This window comes from Lynx canadensis, chromosome A2, assembly GCF_007474595.2.
Source record: "Lynx canadensis isolate LIC74 chromosome A2, mLynCan4.pri.v2, whole genome shotgun sequence".
NCBI lineage: Eukaryota > Metazoa > Chordata > Mammalia > Carnivora > Felidae > Lynx > Lynx canadensis.
The window spans coordinates 163,367,718-163,390,785 of record NC_044304.2 but is presented as its reverse complement, the minus strand read 5'-3'; the positions used below and the strand labels follow the sequence as shown (position 1 = coordinate 163,390,785).

The 23,068-nt window shown below is 51.9% G+C and overlaps 1 protein-coding gene across 6 annotated transcripts in view; it reads left to right on the top strand.

Annotated features, from left to right (window-relative positions):
• PRKAG2 (protein kinase AMP-activated non-catalytic subunit gamma 2) overlaps window positions 1-23,068 on the top strand; it is a 260,684-nt gene that overhangs the window by 210,698 nt on the left and 26,918 nt on the right. For 4 of the 6 annotated variants that reach the window (XM_030308857.1, XM_030308854.1, XM_030308858.1 and 1 more), the window contains one exon: window positions 9,855-9,961. In XM_030308857.1, coding sequence (XP_030164717.1) covers window positions 9,855-9,961 — 107 coding nt within the window. The remainder of the gene's footprint in view (window positions 1-9,854; window positions 9,962-23,068) is intronic. The other 2 variants (XM_030308856.1, XM_030308859.1) reach the window with 1 other exon arrangement.

Below are 23,068 nucleotides of genomic sequence, written 5' to 3'. Positions count from 1 at the left end.
GGGTGCCTGGGTGGCTGTCCATTAAGCATCTGACTCTTGATCGCGGCTCAGGTCGTGATCTCATGGTTTGTGAGCCCACGTGGGCTCCGTGCTGACAGCATCGAGCCTGCTTCGGATTCTCTCCCTCCCTCTCTGCGTCTCCCCCCGCTCGTGTGTGCCCTCTCTCTCTTTCTCAAAATAAACAAAGTCGAGGCACCTGGGTGGCTCAGTCACTTAAGCATCTGACTCTCGGTTTCGGCTCAGGTCATGATCTCACAGTTAGTGGGTTTGAGCCCCGCTTCGGGCTGTGTGCTGACCGTGCAGAGCCTGCTTGGGATTCTCTCTCCTCTTCCTCCTTCCCTCCCTCTCCCTCTCTCTCTCTCTCTACCCCTCCCCCACTCACGCTGTCTCTCTCTCTCAAAATAAATAAATAAGCTTAAAAAAAAAAAGTCCTAAGCCTTCCTTCCCCTGCCCCTGCAAAAGAGGGCCAGTGCTCAGCCTGTCAGTGGGTGCACTCTGTAAAACCTTCAAGGAACAAGTACCGTGTAAGTTACGTGATTTTAGGGCACAGGAAAAGGTGGCAGCTTCCACGCTCATTCCGTGAAGCTAGCTTCATCCTGACACCCAGACCAGCTGATGGCACGGAAGAAACCCAATGATTAGCCTGGCCTTGAAAATACGGGCAGAACCCCTGCGTAAGCATCAGCAAAAGGAGCCACGCGCTGCACGGTGACCGCGCTGTGTGTTGTCCTGGAAATGCAAGAAAACCGCAGCTTCTTAAGAAATCGCTAAGGAATTAATGTCAGCAGGTTAAAGGAGAAAACCCTCTGGTCATCTCAGTAGACACTGAAATAGCAATTGATAAATATGTGCCTTTAACAAAATCCTTAGTAAGCTAGAGAGAGAGAAGGAAACGCCTTTAAATTGCTGGGAACATACTTGACAGAAGCCGCCGGGCAGCAGTGAAGTGCTTCCTGGCGTTCGCCGTCAGGGCGTCAGGGCGGTCTCCACCCTGCCGACCCGTCGGTGCTTGGGACTTGACCTCTGTGAACTAACCTCGGTCCTCCCCGTTGCTTCAGCTTAATAATCTGTGTCCTGAGAACGAGGGAACGTAGGGGAGGGTGGATGCTTCAGTCGTGTGGTTCCCAAGATTAAACATGAAGCCATTTTGAAATGGGGGGGGGAAATCCCATGCAGTTTCAAGGTCACGGCGTTGTTTGTGACATTTGTGACATCTCTTGGGCATTTATTGCAGCCCGTTTTGCACTCGCTGGGGAGCCGGCGTGCCTTTAACCTACCCACACTTCTTTCTACCAAGTCTTTGACCGCCCTTGCCTAGCAGAGCTGATGCAGTTCCCTCCGCAGAGGTACTCACCTCTGGCTCGCTCGAACCCAAATGCAGAAAGCATGGAGAGAACAAATCGAATGCACTTCATTTATTTTACCGCCTCGTAACAAAAACAGGATCCTACTTCTTGGAAAAGAACTTTACCGATAGAGTGGGTAAACCTCATACCTGTAAAATTATATTTAAGCTTTGGCTTTGTTAATATTTGCGTTTCTAAGCACTTTAGGGAAACTTACATGAGTGTGGTCTTTCCCGTATACTTCAACTTCCTCGTTCCCATTTCTTGCTCAACTATTTTCAATGGTCTTCTAAAAAAATAAAAGATACCGTATGTATTAGGTAAACTTGTGTTTCAAAATGTAGAATAAAGGATAAAAAAATTTTTTTTTTAACTAACATATTGGGGCACCTGGGTGGCTGTGGGTTAAGCATCAGACTTCAGCACAGGCCACGATCTCACGGTTTATGAGTTTGAGCCCCACATCGGGCTTTGGGCTGAGAGCTCAGAGCCTGGAACCTGTTTTGGATTCTGTGTCTCTCCCTCTCTGCTCCTCCCCCAGTCGCAATCCTTCTCTCTCTCAAAAATAAATAAACATTAAAAAAAAATTTTTTTTAGGGGCATCTGGGTGGTTCAGTCAGTTATGTGTCCAACTTGGGCTCAGGTCATGCTCTCAACAGCTTGTGAGTTTGAGCCCCGCATCATGCTCTGTGCTGACACCTCAGAGTCTGGAGGCCTGCTTTGGATTCTCTGTCTCCCTCTCTCTCTGCCCCCCCTCTCTTTCTCTCTCTCTCTCTCTCTCTGTCTCAAAAATAAACATTAAATTTTTTTTTAATTTTTTACATTAAAAAGATGAAAAATACAAAAAAAACCCTCTAACATTGGGGCACCTAGGTGGCTCAGTTGGTTGAGTATCTACTTCGGCTCAGGTCTTGATCTCATGGTTCATGAGTTCGAGTCCCACATCAGGCTTTGTGCTGATAGCACAGAGCTTGATTCAGATTCTCTGTCTCCCTCTCTCTCTGTCTCTCCCTCCCTCCATCTCTCTCTCTTTCAAAAATAAGTAAACATTTAACAAATTAAAAGGAAAACTAACATTGATCTTTAGTGGAATTAGAATGCAAGGTCTGTATATTAAGTTAAAATCGTGGGGATTGGAGGGGCACCTGGGTGGTTCAGTGGGTTGGGCGTCTGACTTCGGCTCAGGTCATGATCTCACGGTTCATGAGTTCGAGCCCCGTGTCGGGCTCTGTGCTGACAGCTCAGAGCCTGGAACCTGCTTCGGGTTCCGTGTCTCCCTGTCTTTCTGTCTCTCCCCTGCCCATGCTCTGTCTCTCTCTATATATATCTCAAAATTCAATAAACATTAAAAAAAATGAAAAATATATTTTAAAAAAAACTCGTGGGATTGGAGATAAGGAGTCGGGCTTTTTGTTTAGAGGGTTTTTCAGTGAAGTCCGGGGTGACACGTGATGTTTGTTTCAAAATGCCTTCATCCGTGCACACTTAGCTCTTTGAGACGTGGTTTGGATCTATGACCGTGACCCGTGATGTCACCCAAGGTGCAGTGTTCAGTCGTGGCGAATGAAGGAGGCGGGATGTGGCCTGGAGTCAGGTGTGCGTGTTGCCGGCCGTGGCCTAGCAGAGCCTCTTCCTCACGGTTGCCCGACGGCAGCTTGAAAAGCCTGCCCCCAAGGACAGGCCACCATCCCTGTGAGGGGCCCCCCCTTCCATCGGTCCTGTAGGCCCCCAGCCCCTATGGCTCTGTTAAGTCAACCCTGGGACTGGCTCGCGGTTTTCGTCTGCCGGGGAGGACGCCAGGGGCTGATTTAGTTAGGACAGCACACGGAAGGGAGCAGTCGCCCTCCGTACAGGCTTTAATTGCGTCCCCTGACCTGCTGTCTGCAGAGTCCGAATGGTCTCCCGACATGTCTGGCCCCGAGCAGGCAGAAGGCATCCTGCCTCAACACGGTTAGGGAGTCGCTGTGCCGCCGAAGCCGGCCGCTGCTCCCTTCTCTCCCATCCCCACCACTGAGCCGTCTGCGAGCCACTCCCAGCCAGACTTCCAGCACCTTCCACCTGCCCCTTCGTCTCGCTCTCCTTCTGTGGGAGTCTCGCCTTTCTTAGACTAATTATCAGTGACAGTCTGTCCTTTTCGTCTTCGTACCGTTAACCAGAGCATCACAGCATCTTAGAATTCAGTTTTTACAGAGTCTTTCTAAATTAAAATTCCACGTAAATCGGTGTTATAAAAAGTAATTTATGACTCTAGAGGTTATCTCTGAAATGTGAATTTGTCAAGTTGTTTCGCTGTATTTTCAGGGTTTTAAAATCCGTGTATAATAACATGGACATTTTAACGTCTTCTGCAGTTTTGCTCAATTCAGTTACTTTTTGTTTTTTTTTTTTTTTTTTTTTTAACAATACTTTTTTTTTTTTTAACGTTTTATTTATTTTTGAGACAGAGAGAGACAGAGCATGAACGGGGGAGGGGCAGAGAGAGAGGGAGACACAGAATCGGAAGCAGGCTCCAGGCTCTGAGCCATCAGCCCAGAGCCCGACGCGGGGCTCGAACTCGCGGACCGCGAGATCGTGACCTGGCTGAAGTCGGACGCTTAACCGACTGCGCCACCCAGGCGCCCCAGTTACTTTTTGTTTTGTCCAGTGGAATTAGAAAATAGTTTCAATATAAAATATGCTTGCAACCACTTTTCAAGCTTTAGATTAATGCTGTTACACTTTTAAAAAAATTACATGGGGCACTTCCACAAATGCATCATTTCGTGACAAAAACATCCCTTTTCAAGCCTTCAGTCTTACAAAGGTGTATAAGTAAAGTTTCTTTACTGATCATTAAATCTAGATTCACCAGCATTCTTTTAAACTGGAGTGCTTTGGGGGGCGCCTGGGTGGCTCAGTCAGTTAAGCGTCCGACTTTAGCTCAGGTCATGATCTCACGGTTCATGGGGTCCAGTTCCGGATCCGGCCCTGTGCTGACAGCTCAGAGCCTGGAGCCTGCTTCGGATTCTGCGTCTCACTCTCTCTCTGACCCTCCCCTGCTCTGTCTCTCTGTGTCTGTCTCTGTCTCAAAGGATAGATAGGCAATACAGTAATCCTGGACTCACACTTGGTCCTCCGCATTTTACTCATGAGTCTTTCTGCCATTCAGCAGGTGCGAGCCTGTCCTGACACCTCCTGGGAACTTGCTGGAGGCCTGTCCGGTGTCTCACAAAGCTACCGTCTGAAAGGAAAGCAGACCTGTAACTTTAGTACAAGGCGTACCACGACTCCAGAAGCTAATTGCTCACAGAGCACTAATGGGAATGTTAAAAGGAGCAATTACTTCCGACTTGAAGGCTTCACGGAAGGTGTTCCGGGTCCTTGAACTGAACTGTGAAGCTACGTTAGTTTTCTGAGGCCCCCGTCGCAAACGTAGCAGCTTAGAACGATAGAACTTCACTCAAGGTGATTGTCCTCGACTCTCCTAGCTTCTAGGGGTCGCCCCCAGTCCTTGGCGGCCCTTGGCCCGTGGCTGCATGACTCAGCCCCTGCCTCGTCCTCCCGTGGCCGCCTCCGTCTGCGTCTCGTCTTCTGTGGTTTGTAGGTCATTGGTCTTTGGATTTAGGGCCCAACCTAATCTAGGCTGGTCTCGTCTCCCGGTCCTTGCTGTAATTTCACTCGCAGAGACCCTGACTCCAAATACAAAGTCTCGTTCTGATGTTCCGGCTGGGCACAGATTTGGGGGAGCCACTGTCCAGCTGCCAGAAGGCAGGTGGGATTTCAGTGGGCCAGAAACGGGACGGCAGAGCGCCCTTCCAGAACACAGGACAGCATATGCAGAGCGGAGGCGGGAACCCAAGGAGCGCATTCCCCGGGCCGAACTTCCCACGCTTCACAGAATCCTTTGGAAGGGAAGTGTCAGTCCGGCCTGAGAGTGGACGATTCCCAGAGGGTGTGGTCGGAGAGGAGGCCGGGAGGGGGGAATGGGGTCAGGTGGTGGAGACCCTGTGCCGTGCGACGACCTGTAGTGTGTCGTGAGGTAGTGAGGGCTTGTCAGGGGGGACGGAGTCGGACCTGCCCTAGGAAATGCTGGCTTTCACGCTTTCCCACCCCGCGTGTGTGTGGTCGCGTTTACGCTTAGTTGCTGCGTTCTTCGAATTGTTTCCTTAATCTTCAGAAATTGAACCCCTCACCCCAGTTTCTGCTTCCCAGTAGTCCCCTTCAGCAGCCGCTCGGCCAGCGGTAGGTCAGCGCGTCCTCGGAGGAGGGGTCCTTCCAAACCCGGTAACTCAAGCGCCAGTGTGATGCTCCGTAATTCTGGTCCTGTGCCGGGACGACCTGGAACAGCAGGGCCAGGAATGAGGAACGGGACACCGATGCCGTCGTAACCCCGGGCTCCCTGCGAGTAGTGGGAGTCCGAACTCCTCGCGTTCTCGAGAACTTGAATCATGCGTTCCAGACAACCTGTTCTCGTTGAATGGCCTTGGGTTTGGGGTTTTTTTCTTTTTACTTTAATTGCACATCCCTCTTACTTTCTGTTTCGTCCCGTTTCTTTCTTCACTTGCGATTGGAGACTTCATCAGAGCGTAAATAATACGAGTGGTGCTCTCGATAATCTGAAAGTTTACACTCCGTGGAGGGAAACCACGACATTTTATAATATTTCGCTTGATTTTCCTAACTTAAGTTACAAACGCTTTTGTTATTCATGCCGTTTTATCGCAACAGTAATAATCTGTCCTTATTACAGACTCAAATTTTGTCATAATGTGCTTTACATATTTAACATCTTGCTTTCTTTGGCCAAGCTTCTCACATTTAAAAAAAACGTTTGGGCCCCTGGGTGACTCAGCCGGTTACGTGTCCGACTCTTGACTTCAGCTCAGGTCATGATCTCGCGGTTTGTGGGTTCGAGCCCCGTGTCGGGCTCTGTGCTGACCGCGTAGGGCCTGCTTGGGATTCTCTCTCTCCCCCTCTCTCTGCCCCTTCCCCGCTCACTCATCCGTGCACTCACGCTCTCAAATAAATAAACTGAATAAAAAATACATAAAAATTTTTAAAATGTTGTAGGTCCTCCTCAAAACCCTCAGCCGAGAGGCCTGACGAGCCAGGGCTGAATGTCCTGTGCCGTCCCGGGGGGAAGAAAAACTAGGGCCTGCTGAATAACGCGCGGACTTCTGGTAACAGTTTGTTCGTCGTTGCCTTACCGGCTCGTGAACCGTCACGGAAGCACCATACTGATGAAAGACACTGGTGACGGAGGAGACGCGTCTCTCCTGTCGCGGAGGCTGGTGTGTGTTGGGGCAGGGACCGGGGGAGCCGCCGTCGCACCACCACCGCCGGCCGAGGCAGCACGCACGGAGAAAGAGCTCAGCGAGCCCAGCTCTCCACAAACTCCCCGCTGACGTGGAGGCCGTGTGTGTGAGCAGGGAAGTCCTGGGGGCGCCCACGGGGCTTCAGAGCCGGGGCGGGAGGCCGTCTGGACGCGGAGCCTGCTCCCCAGCCACGCACAGATCCGCCGGCGGGGAGGGTGGGCGCCCCGCGGCCTTCCTCACCCCTCCCCATGCGGCGTAGGTTTGTAAGTCAGAGTATAAAATGAACGTTAGGAATCCATGCTGATACAGACAGGTAGATAGTCCCGTGCAGAAGAGTTCTGAGTAATTCAGGTAGATGCCCTCCCCTCGAGGAGGTGGCCCATAACGCCTGACCCTTTGAATGTGGGCCGCGCGTGCAGACTTCCTCGCAAGACTTCTGCCGCGCGGAAGGAGGAGAAAGTCACCGCCGGAGAGAAACCGACTGACGCTACCGAGCCACGTGGGAAGTCGTGTCGACGGCAGGTGCCGTTGATGCGGTGGGGCGAGATGGCGCCTTACCTTGCGGTCGGTCTTCTGCCCAAAACACACAACCCCGAGACGGAGGTCATGAGAGAAGCCTCGTGCAAATCCGAACTGACCCGCTCCGGGAGAACCCACACTGAGACCGCACGCGGTAGTTACTCGCTGAATGAACGAAGGCAGTGGATGAGTAAGATCCCGGTCGTTCGAAGGAGGGGGCGCCCCAGAAGGAGGAGAGTATTCGGGCTGCACGGATCGCCGAGATCGAGCTGTAAAGGGACAGCTGATGGGAAACCCAGGTGGACGTCGGTACGCCTTCAGAAGGGGAGGTGGTTAGACTTCCTTGCCTTTGTGGCCCCGGGGGGATTGTGCGCCCGCGTGACCTCACGCGGTCCAGGGTTTCTCCTGCCACGCGGCGTCTGTCCGGGTGCCCTCCTTCTCCACCGGCGTGTGAGCATGGGGGGCAGAGACTGCGCCTGTGCTGTTCATCTTTATGTCTCAGCGGGGACACGGGGTGTGGACCGTAGCACGTCCCGGGCGTCGGTCGGACGTGCGTGCGTGCGTGCATAGTTGAAACTGCGGAGTTCTCTTGAGACGCGTCGGGGTCTCTCTCGGACGTGGATTGGATCCCTCTTTGGTTACTTCTAAGTGCTGACTCTAGGCCAGTTCCTCGGCCCCTCCTCACCTCCCGTCGGCTCGTGTGCAGAGCGAAGAAATTAAGGCGTTTGCCCTCAGAGTCGTTCTATAAATTGAAGGAGGTAATTGATTGTAACACTTAGCGTACAATATAAAAATCCTTGGCCCGTAGTGAACACTCAAACGTTCACCTGTTTTGTGGATAATTTGGCATCTGAGGCTGGGCTGAAACGGGACAAGAAAAAGTAGAGAAAGACGTTGAAGTTAAAGCGGAACAGACAAGCCAGAAAGTGAGATTAAATCCGGCAGGGAACTTGGCAGGGAGCCGCTTGCTGACGTGGGGACGCGAGGCGGGAAAACAGAGAAGCCGGACCACGGAGGCTCGTGAACGCCAGACCAAGACGCCGGACCATCCCACGCGCAGGAGGGGAGATACTGGAGGAGGGAGCTGGCCGGGAGGTGACGGGAATGGTGGAATTACGAAGTATGGTACCTGGGAGAGGGGTCAGGAGTGAACACAGAGATTCGGGGGTGTTCACGTGGTTTGTCACGAACAGGCGGCATATGCTGAGCGTTTACGATAGTAGGAAATACCAGAATACCAAGGGCTCCTTCCACAGTCGAGGAACTTGCTCAGTGTCACGCTGCTGAACACTTCTTTTGCTCATTCCTAAATACAATAAAGTAAGTTTTTCCCCCGGGTAGTTTTAATCTTCCCCCAATGTACAGATCAGTGTGGGCTGAGTGAAGTTGTCGGAGAAGTCTCTTGGAGGTCTCTACTTAGAGCTGAACCGTGAGGACAGGTTAAGAGCAAGGCCACTGCAGGCGGGGGCGGTGGGCGATCCATCACCCCGGCTGGGATCACAGCTTTGGAATCCAGAGGCATCCGGGTCTAAATTCCGGTTCCGCAACTTCCCCGTCGTGTCCTCGAGCTGAGCTCTAGTGCGGGAGGATTTCACGGGGCCAAGAAGAGATGGGCAGAGTGTTGAAGACGGAGGAGAGGGTGGTTGAAGCTCCTGTAGAAGGAGAGAGCGTCGCATTTAGGAGGGACTAAGAGAAGGCCTCGCAGCTGCGGGGACACTGGGGCGCAGGCACTTGGCAGACGAGGCCGGGGATCCGGAGGGGATGCGTCTTTCAGGCCGGGTCTTGAAGGATTTTGTCTTTCCTGAAAGCCGTTGAAGTGTTTTCAGCAGAGGGGTGACGTGACCGAATCCATTCTGGGCGCGGTGTGGGCAGCCGTTGAAGAGAACGAGATCAAAAGCAGAGAGACCAGTCAGGAAGTTAGGGCGTTTGTCGGAGCCACGCCAGCAGCCGTGGAGGTAGAGAGACGTGGACGGATTAGGAGACATTTGTGGTAAACTCTGCAGTGAGTCGTGACAAATGGGTGAGGGTGGAGGAGGCGGCGGGACTAGGAGGAAGCCCAGATTTCTGCATCATCGGTTGGATGGTGGTGGCGGGCAGTTCACATACAAATACGCCGTACCCCCCACGGTACGAATGTGCCGTAACCCCCCAGGAATCACTGCCGTCCCTTTCACCAACTGTCGATCAACATTTACGAAGATTTAAATAATCTGCGTACGTGGCCACATAGTTACTGTTTTCAGCCTTTGTCTCCCTGTGTAGATCCATGTTTCCACTGAGCAATTACGTAGATGATGTATTTGTTTGTAAGTTACGTGTTTGTTTTCATCAACGCTGTATCGTGACCTTGCTAACCTCATCTTTTTTTTCCTAGGCCTGGGAACTTTTTGTAGATTCTTTGGTACTTTCTGTGTAAAAAAAAAAATCATACAGTCTGCAGATACGGTTTTCCTTTCTCCTGTGCCGTCCGTACGCCTTTGGTTTTCTCCTTGCCTTTCCGTACCGGTGAGGGCGTCCAGCAGTGTTGAACAGAAAGAATCAGCACGAGTGAACGTCTTTGCCTTTTCACTCTTACGCGGCAGCCGCTCACGGTTTCCATGAAGTCTGGTAGCTGCAGGTCTCTCATACGTACTCTTCAGCTGATGAGGAAGTCCTTTGTCACTACTGACGTCTGCCTTTTTTCTTCCCTTTTCAGCAGAAGACTCAGAGAGTGGCGTCTACATGCGCTTCATGAGGTCACACAAGTGTTACGACATCGTTCCCACCAGTTCAAAGCTTGTGGTGTTTGATACAACGTTACAAGTAAGTGTGCACCATTCGCACAGACGGCTGGCACGCCTCCACCTCGGGGACAAGCCCAGCGACACCCCACGCTCCGCACGTGGCGGGTCGTGCCCCCACATCGCTGTCGTCCGCGTTCTCGGTCCCCGTGGCAGCCGTGGAAAGAACGTGCCATAAACCGCTCTCTTCCTCCAGATAAGGGCGGTCGTTCTGGAGTCAAAGAGCTTAAATGAACAGTTTAATCCATAGATTCTAGAATTCAATAACTTAGTCCACACAGCTGGTAAGAGGCGGGGTCTGTCTCGCATGTTGGAGCCTGAGCTATTAACCATTAAACTAATGCCTCCCTCAGGATATCCCGAGCTTTTCTCTTAGTTACGTAGTAGAATGTACAATAAATTAATTTGAAATAATACCGGTTAAAAAGAAAAAAAGGACTAAGGTAGATCATCTCTCGAGAGAGAGCTCTGTTGGTCTCTTTTAGTAGAAAAATTTTGAACCCGATCATTTTGGTATTAAAAGTGTGCTTGTCGCAGCTAATTTTGTACCAATGTGACCTAATCATGCGTGAAAAGTCCTGGACAATACAGTTGACGTAATGATCAGATTACATCCAATGTGATAAGTATATACACACATAGGTGTCTAGTGTGAGTATTTGTGCATAAATCTTTACAAAGGAGTGTCTTCACCTGTGCTCCCAGAAGCAGCCACCGAGCCAGGAATTGGTGGGCTCCCAGGGGACCGGAGGGGGGGGACTCGGGAAAGCAGAAGCCCTTCCAGGCAGGTCGTGGGCAAAGGTGTGAGCTGGCCCCCCCCCCGCGGAGCTCAGGTAGGGGGAAGGTGCCCCAGCCTCTGTCACTTCGTCCGGGGCCATCCCGGGAGATATGTGCCCAGACGGGGCCGGCTCTGCCCCACGCTCCGGGCCTCTCCTCGTCCCTCCCGCCGCCTGGTTGTCCCTCCCAGCAACTTGTCCCTGTGGCTCGTCGGACGACACCCGGTGTCTTGTGGCCACTTTATCCACATTCAGTGCGGGCTACGCAGGCCTCAGGAATGTGAAAATGGCTTGTTCTCGTGTAATGTCATTTCCAGCTGTGTTTTTGTCATCATCTAGGACTACAGCTGATTTCTGTAACCTGATCTTCTATCCTGTGACTTAGCTGTATTCGCTTCAGACCAGGTAACCTTCAAGGTTGCTTCTGAACCCTAAGACCCTCTGATTCTTTGACACGGTGAGGACAGGGAGGCGTCCGCTACGCTACCATCCAGGGAGCCTGGCAGACAGTAACTTCAGGAAACTCAGTCTCTGCTGCTGTAACTGCACATTTCAGTAGGAACACAGCTGGGAATTGTCAGTTCCCAAAATAAACCCCTGCTAATTCACCCCACCTCCCCCTTGTTCCCACTCCCCAAAAGGCGTGTTACTTTTCCAAGAACCCCATCCCTGACCCTGGGTTTTCCACCAACAGAAAAGCAAGTGATGGCTGATAAGACCTGTATCTGCTTTCCCTCCTGCTCGGCCTTTCCCTTGTCAAGGAGTTGACTTGCTCCTGAATTTAAAATTGAGCCGAGTGAGCGATACTTGAAACACGGGATGTTTTGTGGGTTGTCAGAGGTCACTGATCCAGTGATATCACCTTCCTAATTAATAGAAGCTGTGTGCATCATCCCCTGGAAGCCACGAATGCTGTGAGGCCCTCGGCTTTGAAGGAGCTAAAATTTGTCACCAGGGGAAGTGGGGGGGCTGTCACGGGGAGAGCAAAGTTAAGCAAGCATTTGAAGGGTCGGAGCAGAGTATATTGTAGACACAGATCGCAGTAGTAGTCGTCGATCCATCTCGGGAGCAGGGCACATAGTAGAGAGATGGCCAGAAGAGAGAGTGCCAGAAACAACCACGTCTCCTTACTGAGGGGGGTCAGTAAATCCTGGAATGGGCGTATCATAGAACACCATGTAGCCAGTAAGAAGAATGGAAAAAGTGTCTGTCAAAAATATATTTTTAAGGGGCATTTGGGTGGCTCAGTCGGTTAAGTGTCCGAGTCTTGATTTCGGCTCACGTCCCGATTTCCCGGTTCGTGAGTTTGAGCCCGGCACGGGGCTCTGTGCTCATGGCGTGGAGCCTGCTTAGGATTCATATTCTCTCTCTCTCCCTCCCTCCCTCCCTCTCCCCCCCTTCCCCCCTCCCCCTCCCACCTCTCTCCCTCCCTCCGCCCTCCCACCCACCTCTCTCTCCCTCCCTCTCAAAATAAGTAAATAAACTTTCGAAAAAAGAATATATTTTTAACTAAAAAAAAAAAAAAGTTGCAGAATCGTACACGTATCATGACCGTGTTATTCTGAGGGTACACAGTATCAGAGTCGTAACCCCTAGGCGCAGACAGGCGTGGGAGACAGAACGGACACACGGAGAAGGTTCAGATGAACGAAAGGCTGCCCCCAGGGGAGGGGAAAGAACAGTCTGGGACGCGGGTTCAGCCCCCACCGTCGGTCTCTGAGAAGCCCGCTCGGGTTCCCGTGGTTGGGTTCTGCAGAATCCCCACTTCGAGCTAGCGTGAACGGGGGACCCGCATCCGGGCGTCGCCGTCCTGGCACAGCGGAGACCACAACGACGGCCCGCAGCTCTGCCCGCTCGGGGCCGGCGGTCCCCACTGTCCCGGGGCTGGCTGCCCCGGGTGGAGCGGTCCCTGCCACCGCTGTGCCCCCAGCTGGGGCCAGCCTGCCGCGGGGCGCGTCCGGAAAGCGAGCCGGTTCTTCCCTCCTCGGGAGCGCCGCCAGACCGCGGGTGTGGACCGAGGAAGGGGAGGCACGCAGGCTCCGTCCCCGACACGCCGTCCGTGTCCGCTTGCCGGCCGGTGGCCGTGGCGCACGCTCGGCAGCGTGGCTGGACGGTCAGATGACACCCGGTCACGGGCGCTCGGGCGGCGCGGTCGCCGGGCATCGCGGGTCCTCGTTCCGTCTCCACCGGGGCCGAGCGGCAAGCCGGGGGCGGTTTCTCAGCAGGAAAGCGACTGGCCGCGGGAGAGGGGGTGGGTTTTCGCGGCTGCTCTTCCACACCCTGGGCGGGTGCCCTGTGGCTCTCCTGCGACACCTGACGGGGCTTCGGGCAGGATCCCTGGTGTTGACTTTGCCGGTGACGGGCCCGTGTGCACGAGGAGCCTGGACTTCCTCCGGTCACCGGAAGACAGCTTCTGTGGGCGACTCAGCCAGTGTGTCAGACTTAGCCACTCACACGTGCGCGTTGCTTCCAGAAACCTCCCCAGCCGTGTGCGGCTGGCAGGGCGCGTGCCGGGCAGCCCCTTGAATTCCACCGGGAGGGGCTGTGGCTGATGCCGCGGCCTCCCCCCCGCCCCCCAAAAACCCCCCCGTCTCATTTCCTTCCGCGTCACCGACGCGTCCGAAGTGTTGCCGCCTTCTGCCCGTCAGATCCAGTCGGCGCGGTGTCGTCAAGGTCGTGGACCAGGAGGCGGCAGGTGGAATGTCGAGGTGACGAGCCTCTGTGCGGAAGCTTTAAGGCGGAGAGCAAGAGGGCGACGTGGCCCGAGGCACGTGGTCCAGGCGTCCTGTGCCAGATGCTAGCACGCTGCTTCCGGGGGTCCCCGCAAGTTGCCGTGGAGAGAGAGTATGCGTCCCGGCAGCAGCGACAGGTCCCCCAAACGCCACATCTGGGACAGCCACCCAGGAGTGGGGCGGGGGGGGGGCATTAAGAATTAGGTAGGCCTTCCCTACGTAATTTCTTTTTTTAGCAACACTCTACAAACATAACCATTCTCAATAGACTTGTTTTTTTCAGAGGAGTTTTGGATTCATGGAATAGCTGAGGAGTGAGCGTGGAGCTCCCAGACACCCCGTCCCCAGGTCCCCACGTTTCTGCCATCTTCCCTCCACGTGGCACACGCTCGTCACAGTTCACGAGCCGGCACGTAATTAGCACCGGACTTTTGGCCTAATGTCATTTTTCTGTCCGAGGATCCCACCGAGGTGGTTCTGGGAGATTTGGTCATCATTTCTCCTTAGGCTCCCCTTGGCCGTGGCAGTTTTTCCAGACTTCCTTTGCTTCTGTGGCCTTAACGGTTTTGAGGAGCGCTGGGCAGATCATTCTGTAGGATACCCTGCTGTCGGCACCGACCTCGCGTTCTTCTCGTGGTCAGACTGGGGTTATGAGCTCAGGAAGGAAGACCACAGAGGTACGGTGCCATTCTTACCCCGTCATATCAAGGGTGCGTACTGTTAGCACGTCTTACCACCGTTGACCTTAACATCGGTCACCTGGCCCAGGTCGTCTTCGTCAGGCTTCTCCACTTCCCCGCTGTCCCTCTGAGGAGGAAGCCACTGGGCACAGCCCACGCGTACGGGGTGAGGAGTTGTGTGAACTGCCCAAGTTAGCTTATGTAGTGAGCTGATTGATACAAATAATGTATTAATATCCCATTTCTTTATTCGGTCCTGTATGTCAGCAGAGATTTGTAAATACAGGTGTTCCATTCAATTATGATCCGTCGCTACTTTATTTTCTTGCTCAAACTATTTCAGTCAGTATAATTTTTAGCAATGCCAACGAGAGAGCGAACGGCAGGCATCCAAATAAGTGTTTGCCAAGCACACGTTTGTAGAACACGCAGAAAACAAAGAACGAAGAGCGTTTCATCGAAAGCAAGCTCGGGGAAGGGCGTGATGAGGAGGGGCCACCCAGGGTCATGTGAACTGGGGACCAGAACTGAGATCCGTAAGTGCAGAGGGGACAGGGCTTGCTTGTGGTAAAAGACAGAAGGAAAGAGAAGGCCGGCCTGTTGCTCGGGATTCACGCTGCAGGTGCCAAGAAAGAGGAAGTAAAAGTCTTCGGCTCCTTTTGAACTTTTTCCACGTCAAGGACAATGATCTTCAAAATGGGAAAAGTGTAGGGGCGCCTGGGTGGCGCAGTCGGTTAAGCGTCCGACTTCAGCCAGGTCACGATCTCGCGCTCCGCGAGTTCGAGCCCCGCGTCGGGCTCTGGGCTGACGGCTCGGAGCCTGGAGCCTGCTTCCGATTCTGTGTCTCCCTCTCTCTCTGCCCCTCCCCCGTTCATGCTCTGTCTCTCTCTGTCCCAAAAATAAATAAACGTTGAAAAAAAAAATTAAAAAAAAAAAAAACAACAAAATGGGAAAAGTGCAATAAATGGTGATTGGAGGAAGTTGAACCCTGAGATGGGCGTGGAGATTGTGAAGGGTAATCTCCGCGCTAAACCAGTTTGCTTTCTGATCCAGATGAATCACGTTCTAGTGTGATAAGGGGTGTAGAAAGCAGATTGCCAGGCTGTCGGTGACCTCGGAGGAATTGTGGAAAGCGGTCTGTCTGTGCCCCGGGCTAGAGATGAAAGGAAACGAGATTCCTCAAAAAATAAAAGAGCCTGTGGGTAGGGCGCGTGGCCCCAGTCCCAGGTAAGACGTGTGAATGAGTTACTCATAAAAGTAAAAGGATAGTAATCGCTAGGAACCTGTCATGAATTGACCAAAAAGGCCACAGATTGAGCCCCGTTTCCTTTTTGGACTGCTCCATCGGGGCGGTCAAGCCAGGACAGGCAAATCCCGGCTTCAGCCAGACAGCTGGCGGAGCCTGGCGCGGTGTCCTGGTGGACAGGACGCACAGTGCGGTCGGCTCGGTGCGCGATTTGATGGCTCGCTGTGGACCTCCAGAGAACGTCCGCTCGTTAAATCTCAGCCTGGAGCACGGTTTCCGGTCGCGTTAGATGCCTGTTGTGCATCGTTTTAAAATCCTCTTAACGCCGCCTGTGACTCCAGCCCTGCCTCACCTCAGGCAGGTCCCTCGGGGTGGGGGTGACCCCCCCCCCCGGCCTGCTTTCTCAGCAGAGGACAGAAGCCAGTGGGTAACCGCCTCCACCCTGCGCCCTCAGGGCGCGCAGTCCTCAGAAGATCCCACTGGGACTCCGTGGAACGGAGGAGTCAGTCTGCCCTTCCTGGCGGCCACCTCAGCCCCCCGTCGACATACCCTGCCAGCCCGTTTCAGCCCCGTCCTCCACACCTGCTCCTGGGGTCACAATTCCCAGATAAATGACCGCAGGCCAGGCTCTGCTTTCTGGGGAACCCAGGCTAAGAAACATAGGATTCTTCTACTCTAAGCCCGTCAACATTTGGGACGGCGACTTGCCTGCTGACTTCGTTGATGACGTCGTCTAACTTACGGAGGACTTGAGACCAGGTGGGAGAGCTAATCATAAAATACAGAAAGATTTCTCAACAAGCTAAATAATTCTTAGGACCAGTGAATAAGTAGATGGCATCCAGGACAAAGGAAATTCTAGCACCCGTATTCCCAAAAAGAATAAAAGTGGGGGCAAAGCACATTGCTCAAACCGGGGGGAGGAGAGGGTGAACCTGCCATGGCCCTGCCCCCAAGGCTTACACTCCCTGGCGGGGCCCATGCTGATGCCCGTAGGCAGTGCACTGGGGACCAACATATGGGTTTTCAAAGTGAGTAGTACAAAAAAAGCTTACGATAGAAAATAGCAGCCTCTGTCCCTGTTCCTTACGCCCTTGTCACACTGCCCGGAAACAACCAGTTCGCCAAGAAATCTAGACTTGATTACCGTGACACCTCAGTCCGGTAACTTCAGCCGTGTTTTACTTCCGGGTCTGGCGGCCCTGTGTTCCTGCTGCCTGTGTTGCCTCCTTCCTGCCCCCGTCCTCCCAGTGTGTCCGGCTGTCAGGGGCCGGTGAAATCCTTCCCGGCGTGCTGGCATTATTCTCTCTCCATTCTGCTCACTGCTGAGCCCAGTGCAAACTGCAGTTAACGTTTCCTTTTTTGTACAATTCTGTGTTCTTCCTGGAGTCTAGAACTCTCCCGTGTTTTACTTTGACCATGTCCATCTTTTCACACCTTCTGACTTCTTGACGGGATTTTCCGTGTGGTCAGACCTGTCGGACGTGTTTGCAGCTCCATTTGGAGCCACTCCTTCTGGGTCCTTTGTGTTCCTGCCCTGGCTGTCACTGCCAGCCCGCTCATTGCCGTCTCCTGAGCCTTCGCTTCTTGTAACACCGGTCTACCGAACATGTGCTTTCTGCTTCCTTGATCTGTTCCCTCTTTTGGGGGGGCGGCCGGGGGGTGGAGTACATTTTTTCAGGAGCTTCTGTCTTCGCCCACTCGGGCTGCACAAACCCAGCACAGCCTGGGAGCTTGAACAGCAAGAATTTACTTCTCACGGTCAGGGAGGCTGTAAGGCCAAGATAGAGGTGATGGTCGCTTCACCTCCACAGTGAGGGCTCTCTTCCTGGCTCGCAGATGGCTGCCTTCTCACTGTGTCCTCACAGCGCAGATCTCTGCCACTAATCCCGTCAGGGGGTCCCCAGCCCCAAACCCGATCACCTCCTAAAGGCCCTTCCTCCACGTACTGTCAGTATTGGGGGTGAGGGCTCCAGCCTGTGAGTTCCGTGGGGACACGTTCAGTGCGGAACACTTGCCGTGGAAGCGTGCACGGGAGATACTTACACGAAATTTTAAATGTCTGTGTTTCCCACGCTCACTTTACAGACAGCTGGGTGTAGAATTCCATAATGAAAATAATTTTTATTTCGAATTTTGAAGGCATTATTCCCCTGCCTCTGACCATATTAGAAATCTGTTGTGATTTCTTTACGTTTTTCTCTACCTTTTATACGTGGCTTTTTTCCCCTGGGACACTTCTGGGGTTTTCTCTTTCTACTTTGAACTCCAAAATTTCATACTGATGTGCCTCGTTGTGGTGGTTCTCTTCACTGAGCCGGGCGGACGGTGTGCCTTTGGAACCCGGCGTTCGCGTCCCTCCGGTCTGTATTCCGTGTAGCGTGGCCTCGGTAATCTCCTTCCTGTTTCCTTTCCCTGGAACTTCGACCAGCAAGTCTTGGGCCCCCTGAGTTGGTCCTTTAATATTCTTATCCTGTCTCTCTCTTGGCCTTTTTGTTCTGCTTTTTGGGAGTCTTGTTTTCTCGACCCTTCGGGTAAGACGCAGATAAAACTAGGACTCATCCAGCTTTGTCAAGTGGCCCGTGAGTCTGGCTGGCTGTTCGTAGTGAAGAACGAGCGCCAAGAATTTGAGTGGATACGTTGTGTTCACAAGTGGGCTTCTTGGTGAGTTCCACTGATCTTGTTCATCCCGGAACGTTCTCGTCTGTTTGTTGCATTTGTGGAGCAGTTTCTCCAGAAAGTGGCCCTTTGTCAGCGACGGCAGGTGGCTGTGGTTATTACCTGATCGGAAACAGCCGTCCTGTTTGTTTCTGGCTCCGTGCCCACCCCCGCCAGGGCCTCCGGTCCTGGGTCTTCCGGGAACAGGGAGAGGCCGCTCAGCTTTTCTCCCACCGGCTCAGCCCGGCCTCAGGCAGGCCCTTCCTCTTGGTTACTTGTTAACCTCCCCCCTCCCCCACTTTCCACCCGCAGGCCTCCTGGATCACCCCTTTTCCAGCTTATATTCCCTATAGTCTGGGGGTGACCTTCCAGGAGGAACAATTGTCAGGAATGATTTTACTCTGCCATTTTTAAGCCGAAGGAGACACAAGGGAAACCCTGGAAATCACAGAAAGGGGATGAATTAGGTGCTGTGGCAGCAGAGAGAAGGGAGCACCTACTCTGATGGGAGTGACCCGGGTAGGTTTTGCTGTGGAGTTAGAAGTCCAAGGTCGACTGGGTTTTAACAGGTAGAGTTGAAGGGAAGTTCCTTTGAAGCAGACGGGACACTGTGACGCAGAAGCAAAAAACAAGAAGTTCAGTTTGTGGGCTGGGGCCGGGCTGCGGAAGGGCTTGGATGCCTCACCTGAGAAAGGCTAGACGCCTCCTCCGCCGGGGACAGCTGTCAGACCGGAGAGCTGCCTCCAGGTAGTGTTAAATCCACTGGGCAAGTCCTGATGCAAAAATGTAGTACAAAACCAGATTGGACGGTTCTAAAGAGCTCTAGCTGTTCATCAGCGTTAATTTTGAAAGCCCCACCATCTACTTCATTACTGAAAATCGGGGTAAAACCGTACAGAGAACAGTGAAGCATCAGAGGAACCAGATTCCCATTTAGGGAACTCAGATGTGCTACTTGGCGTGAGACGGCCCAGCTCTCTTGGGGCTTGTTACTATTTTAAGAAATCGTTTCTTTATTAAAGTTTTATGTTCCATCGTATCTAATGATCAACATTTGGTTGTTTGAAAATCCTATTAAAAGTACATTTTAGGGGCACCTGGGTGGCTCAGTCAGTTGAGCGTCCGACTTCGGCTCAGGTCGTGATCTCGCAGTTTGTGGGTTCGAACCCCGCACCGGGCTCTGTGCTGACAGCTCGGAGCCTGGAGCCTGCTTCGGGTTCTGTGTCTCCCTCTCTCTCTCTGCCCCTCCCCGGCTCATGCTCTGTCTCTCTCTCTCAAAAAATAAACATTAAAAAAAAAATTTTTTAAGTACATTTTTAAACTGACAACACTTTGAGCAAATTGCATTTCAGTTGAAAAGAAATTTTCCGAGGTACTCAAGATCCCCCAAGAGTTTTTTTCCTGCAAATTGGAGCCAGACTGCACCAGTTTTCCTTTTGTCCTGTTTATCAGTTAACTGGTAACACTCCGTGCCGGCTGTAATTGTGAAGAATTTTCCAAGTCTAGTTTTAAATTGCTTTTCAGCTCCACACACATGGTGTTGAGAAAGCCAAGGTTCAGAGGGAGGTGCGGCCAGACCACAGGAGCCACAGGCGGGCCTGCCCTTCTGGGGCCTTGTGGCACGGCCCGTGCGAGCGCAAGGGTGTCTCGTCCACCTCACGGTGTTGTCCCGGGTCTTCGGAGGCTGGGACTCCTCCGCGATGTAGGGACATGTCAGCAGTGCCTGTGGGTGGGATTAAAACAGTGGCTGTTTCTCTCCTTCTGGCCGGACCCCTCTAGGGTGGGAAATTAAAGCATTTATTCTCTTTGGCTCTCGGTGCTGACCCCGTGCCGAATATCCTCACCCACGAGCCCGGTTAGTCCGGTGAGGAAGATATTACCTGTAAGCCTCATCGTGTACCTGCGAACGCCGAGGTTCAGAGAGGGTCAAGGGCCCGAGCAACCCAAGTGGGACTCTAGTTGGCCTGGCGATTTCACCCGTTGGAAAGAAAGGGGGCTGGGAGGTACTTTATGTAAGCATTTTCCTTATCTTTCAATGGTTCTGCCTCCTCTTGCAGAAGTGGTGATACTTTTCACATTAAATTCTTAACTTCCTGTTTGCCCTGGGACTGCTGCCTCCCTGGGGGTTCTTCTCACAGTCTACCTTGCCACTGACCTCCAGCCCCAGTGTTCACTGAAGTCCGCACGCCTTATCAGTGCCTGACTTCCGTGTCACGGCCTGTGTGCCCCCACCGGTGGATTGGCCACGTGCGGAGTCGGGTGCTGGCCTTTAGACGCCTGTGGCAACCTCGTAGCAGTTATAGGGCTGAGTAAGAGCTTTTAGGTAGCAGATTAGTCAGGGAAGCGAGATGTTGTGTTTCTGAAGGAAGAGTCGTTACATTTGAGAGAAAAATGGCTGTTGGCGGCTTATAGCCTCTTTGAAAGCAGCTGCGTGTCTTTTTTCTCTAGCTGATTTTCTCTTGGCCTTTGATTCTTAGCATCTTGTCTGTGACATGTGCTTAGGTGTGGTTTTGTGTGTGTTTAACCTGCCTGGGGTTTATTCGATTCTTTTTAATAGCATCCAGCTTTCTGTTGAGATGCACCTATTTGAAAAGGATTTGGAAAACATCCACAGAAAACCTCCAGAATGACTGTGGAGCTCACGTCACATGCCGCCTTTCTCTCGGGAATTGTGGCTTCTTGAATCTCGCCTGCGTGTTGCACACCGGTGCTTTCAAACAGAGATTTGTGTATTTTGTCTGGCTTATGTAGTTGTTTCGTCATGGCCAAACTCAGAACCTTCTGGAATGGGTTTTCAACAGATATAGCCACTTAGGGTTTCATGAATGATGTTGATGAATGATTTTAAAATTGGTTTTCTTGGGGTGCCTCGGGGGCTCAGTCGGTCGAGTTCCGACCCGACTCAGACCCGGCTCAGGTCATGATCTCACGGTTCACGAGATTGAGCCCCGCGATGCGGACTCTGCACCATTTAGAAAAGCAAGCTGAGCTGATAATTTAATGTGTTTTAAAATCGGTTTATCTGTGACTTCTGCCCCATATTCTTTGGCGGTATTTTCTAGGACCGCCATCCGGGATCCCCAGAGCGTCATCCAGAGAGAGCTAGCAGACCATACACATTGGCACACCACCCCTGGGGGCCGTGTAGTTGCACAAGCGGTATGAACGTCTTTGGGATTCTTGATTCAAGCTGTGGTTCAAAAAATATTTGGGCAGTTTACGGATGCCACTTAGTTGCCGATGCTCTCCCATGTCATCTGATTGGCCCTTGGGACCTCCGCGTCCTCTTCCCTGCCCTCTGATGATCTTGTAGATCGTCGGACACAGTCCGGGACGGGGCTAAGAGAAGCATAGAAAATAATGAATGAGATTCCCTCACCCGCCAGCCGTCCCCATACTCATGTAAGTGAACCAAGCGTCCACAGAAGTCGTGCCAAACAGAGGCAGAATGTGTCACAATAAAGGCATAAGCAGGTGTTGAATTGTTAACCCTAGTCTGATAAGAAAGCCCTGGATTCCTGTAATTCTCTCCTTTCTTTTTACTGTTAAGCTAATGGGTTTGGAATACAGTGGGTGGGGGGAAGAACTTCTTTCTTCCTTAGTTAAAAAGAAAACTATGCCACGTTAAAATTTTTTTTAAAGAAACGCAGGGTCACTGTCCCTGCTCCTTAATACAGTCTGATTTTCTGCTTATTTCGCTTTGATCTTTTCCATTTAAACACATATTGTATATAATTATAGCATAAAATTTTATAGTCTATGTTTTACACTGCCATAAACCTTTCTTCTTTTTTCTACTTCAACAGAGTCTTCTAATTTTTCTATTTGATGCTTTTTTTCTCATCTCGGTATGCCAGTATTTAATGTTCTCTTTCGTCGGGGGCAGATTTCTTTTCCAATGCCAATAATTAGAAATAATGCGACATTGAACGCCTTGGACTCCTACTCCTAAAATCTAGGATGACTCCATACTTCAGAAAAAGCTAGCGCACAAACCGTATGAATATTTTCACAATTCGTCATACAAACCGAAGCTCGAAACACAATTTATGGAGCCACACGCGGTTTTACAGCAGCACTTGCTTTAGGTGCTATCACTGAAAAATATTAGCCTTAATTTTAGCAGCTCTAAATAATACTTTACATTTGCCTTCATCTTCATTCCTTTGGTTATTAATAAAGGTGAGCCGTCTTCCCTGTGTTTATCTGCCGTCCGTATTTAGAGAGTCCTCTTCAGCACTGAGCTTTTGGCTTTTTTTTTTTTTTTTAATGTTTATTTATTATTTTGAGAGAGGGAGACAGAGCATGAGCGGGGGCAGGGCAGAGAGAGAGGGAGACACAGAATCCGAAGCGGGCTCCAGGCTCCGAGCTGTCAGCACAGAGCCCGACGCGGGGCTCGAACCCACGAACCCGCGAGATCATGACCCTGAGCCAAAGTCAGACGCTTAACCGACTGAGCCACCCAGGCGCCCCTGAGCTTTTGGCTTTTAACGAACCATCCGCTCTGGTGCCTGAACCTGGCTTGGGATCCCAGAGGGGGCCTGTCGGGGTGATTCACAGAGATGCCAGATGTGAACACTGCCCGAACGGGGCCCAGCCTGTGACAGGCACACGGTGAATGTTTATGCTGAGTGTTATTATGGTCCCAGGACCATAATGAAAGTACGTGTGTATTACGCGTTTCATGCCTTTTCTTTCTCAGCTTCCGGGAAATGAGAAAGTACACTTGTTTGCTTTGTTATTGAACATAGGAAAAACAGATTTTCGTTTCAAGTCATTTGGTGTCACTCCAGCGTTTTCAGATGAACTGACAACCACATCAAGGAGAAATTGCACTGAAATTTAATTCTTTTATATGGTTTAAATCATATAAAGTCTCTGTGTATGCCAAAGTCTTTAGATACAATGAACAAAGAACATTTTTGAAGTTGCTTGCATTGTTTCCATTTAAAAGATCTCCAGTCCCTATAGGCTTCTGTATTTTTGCTGGTGGTAACAAACTCAGCTCTTTTGGGCCCGTCCAACTTACAGAAGTTG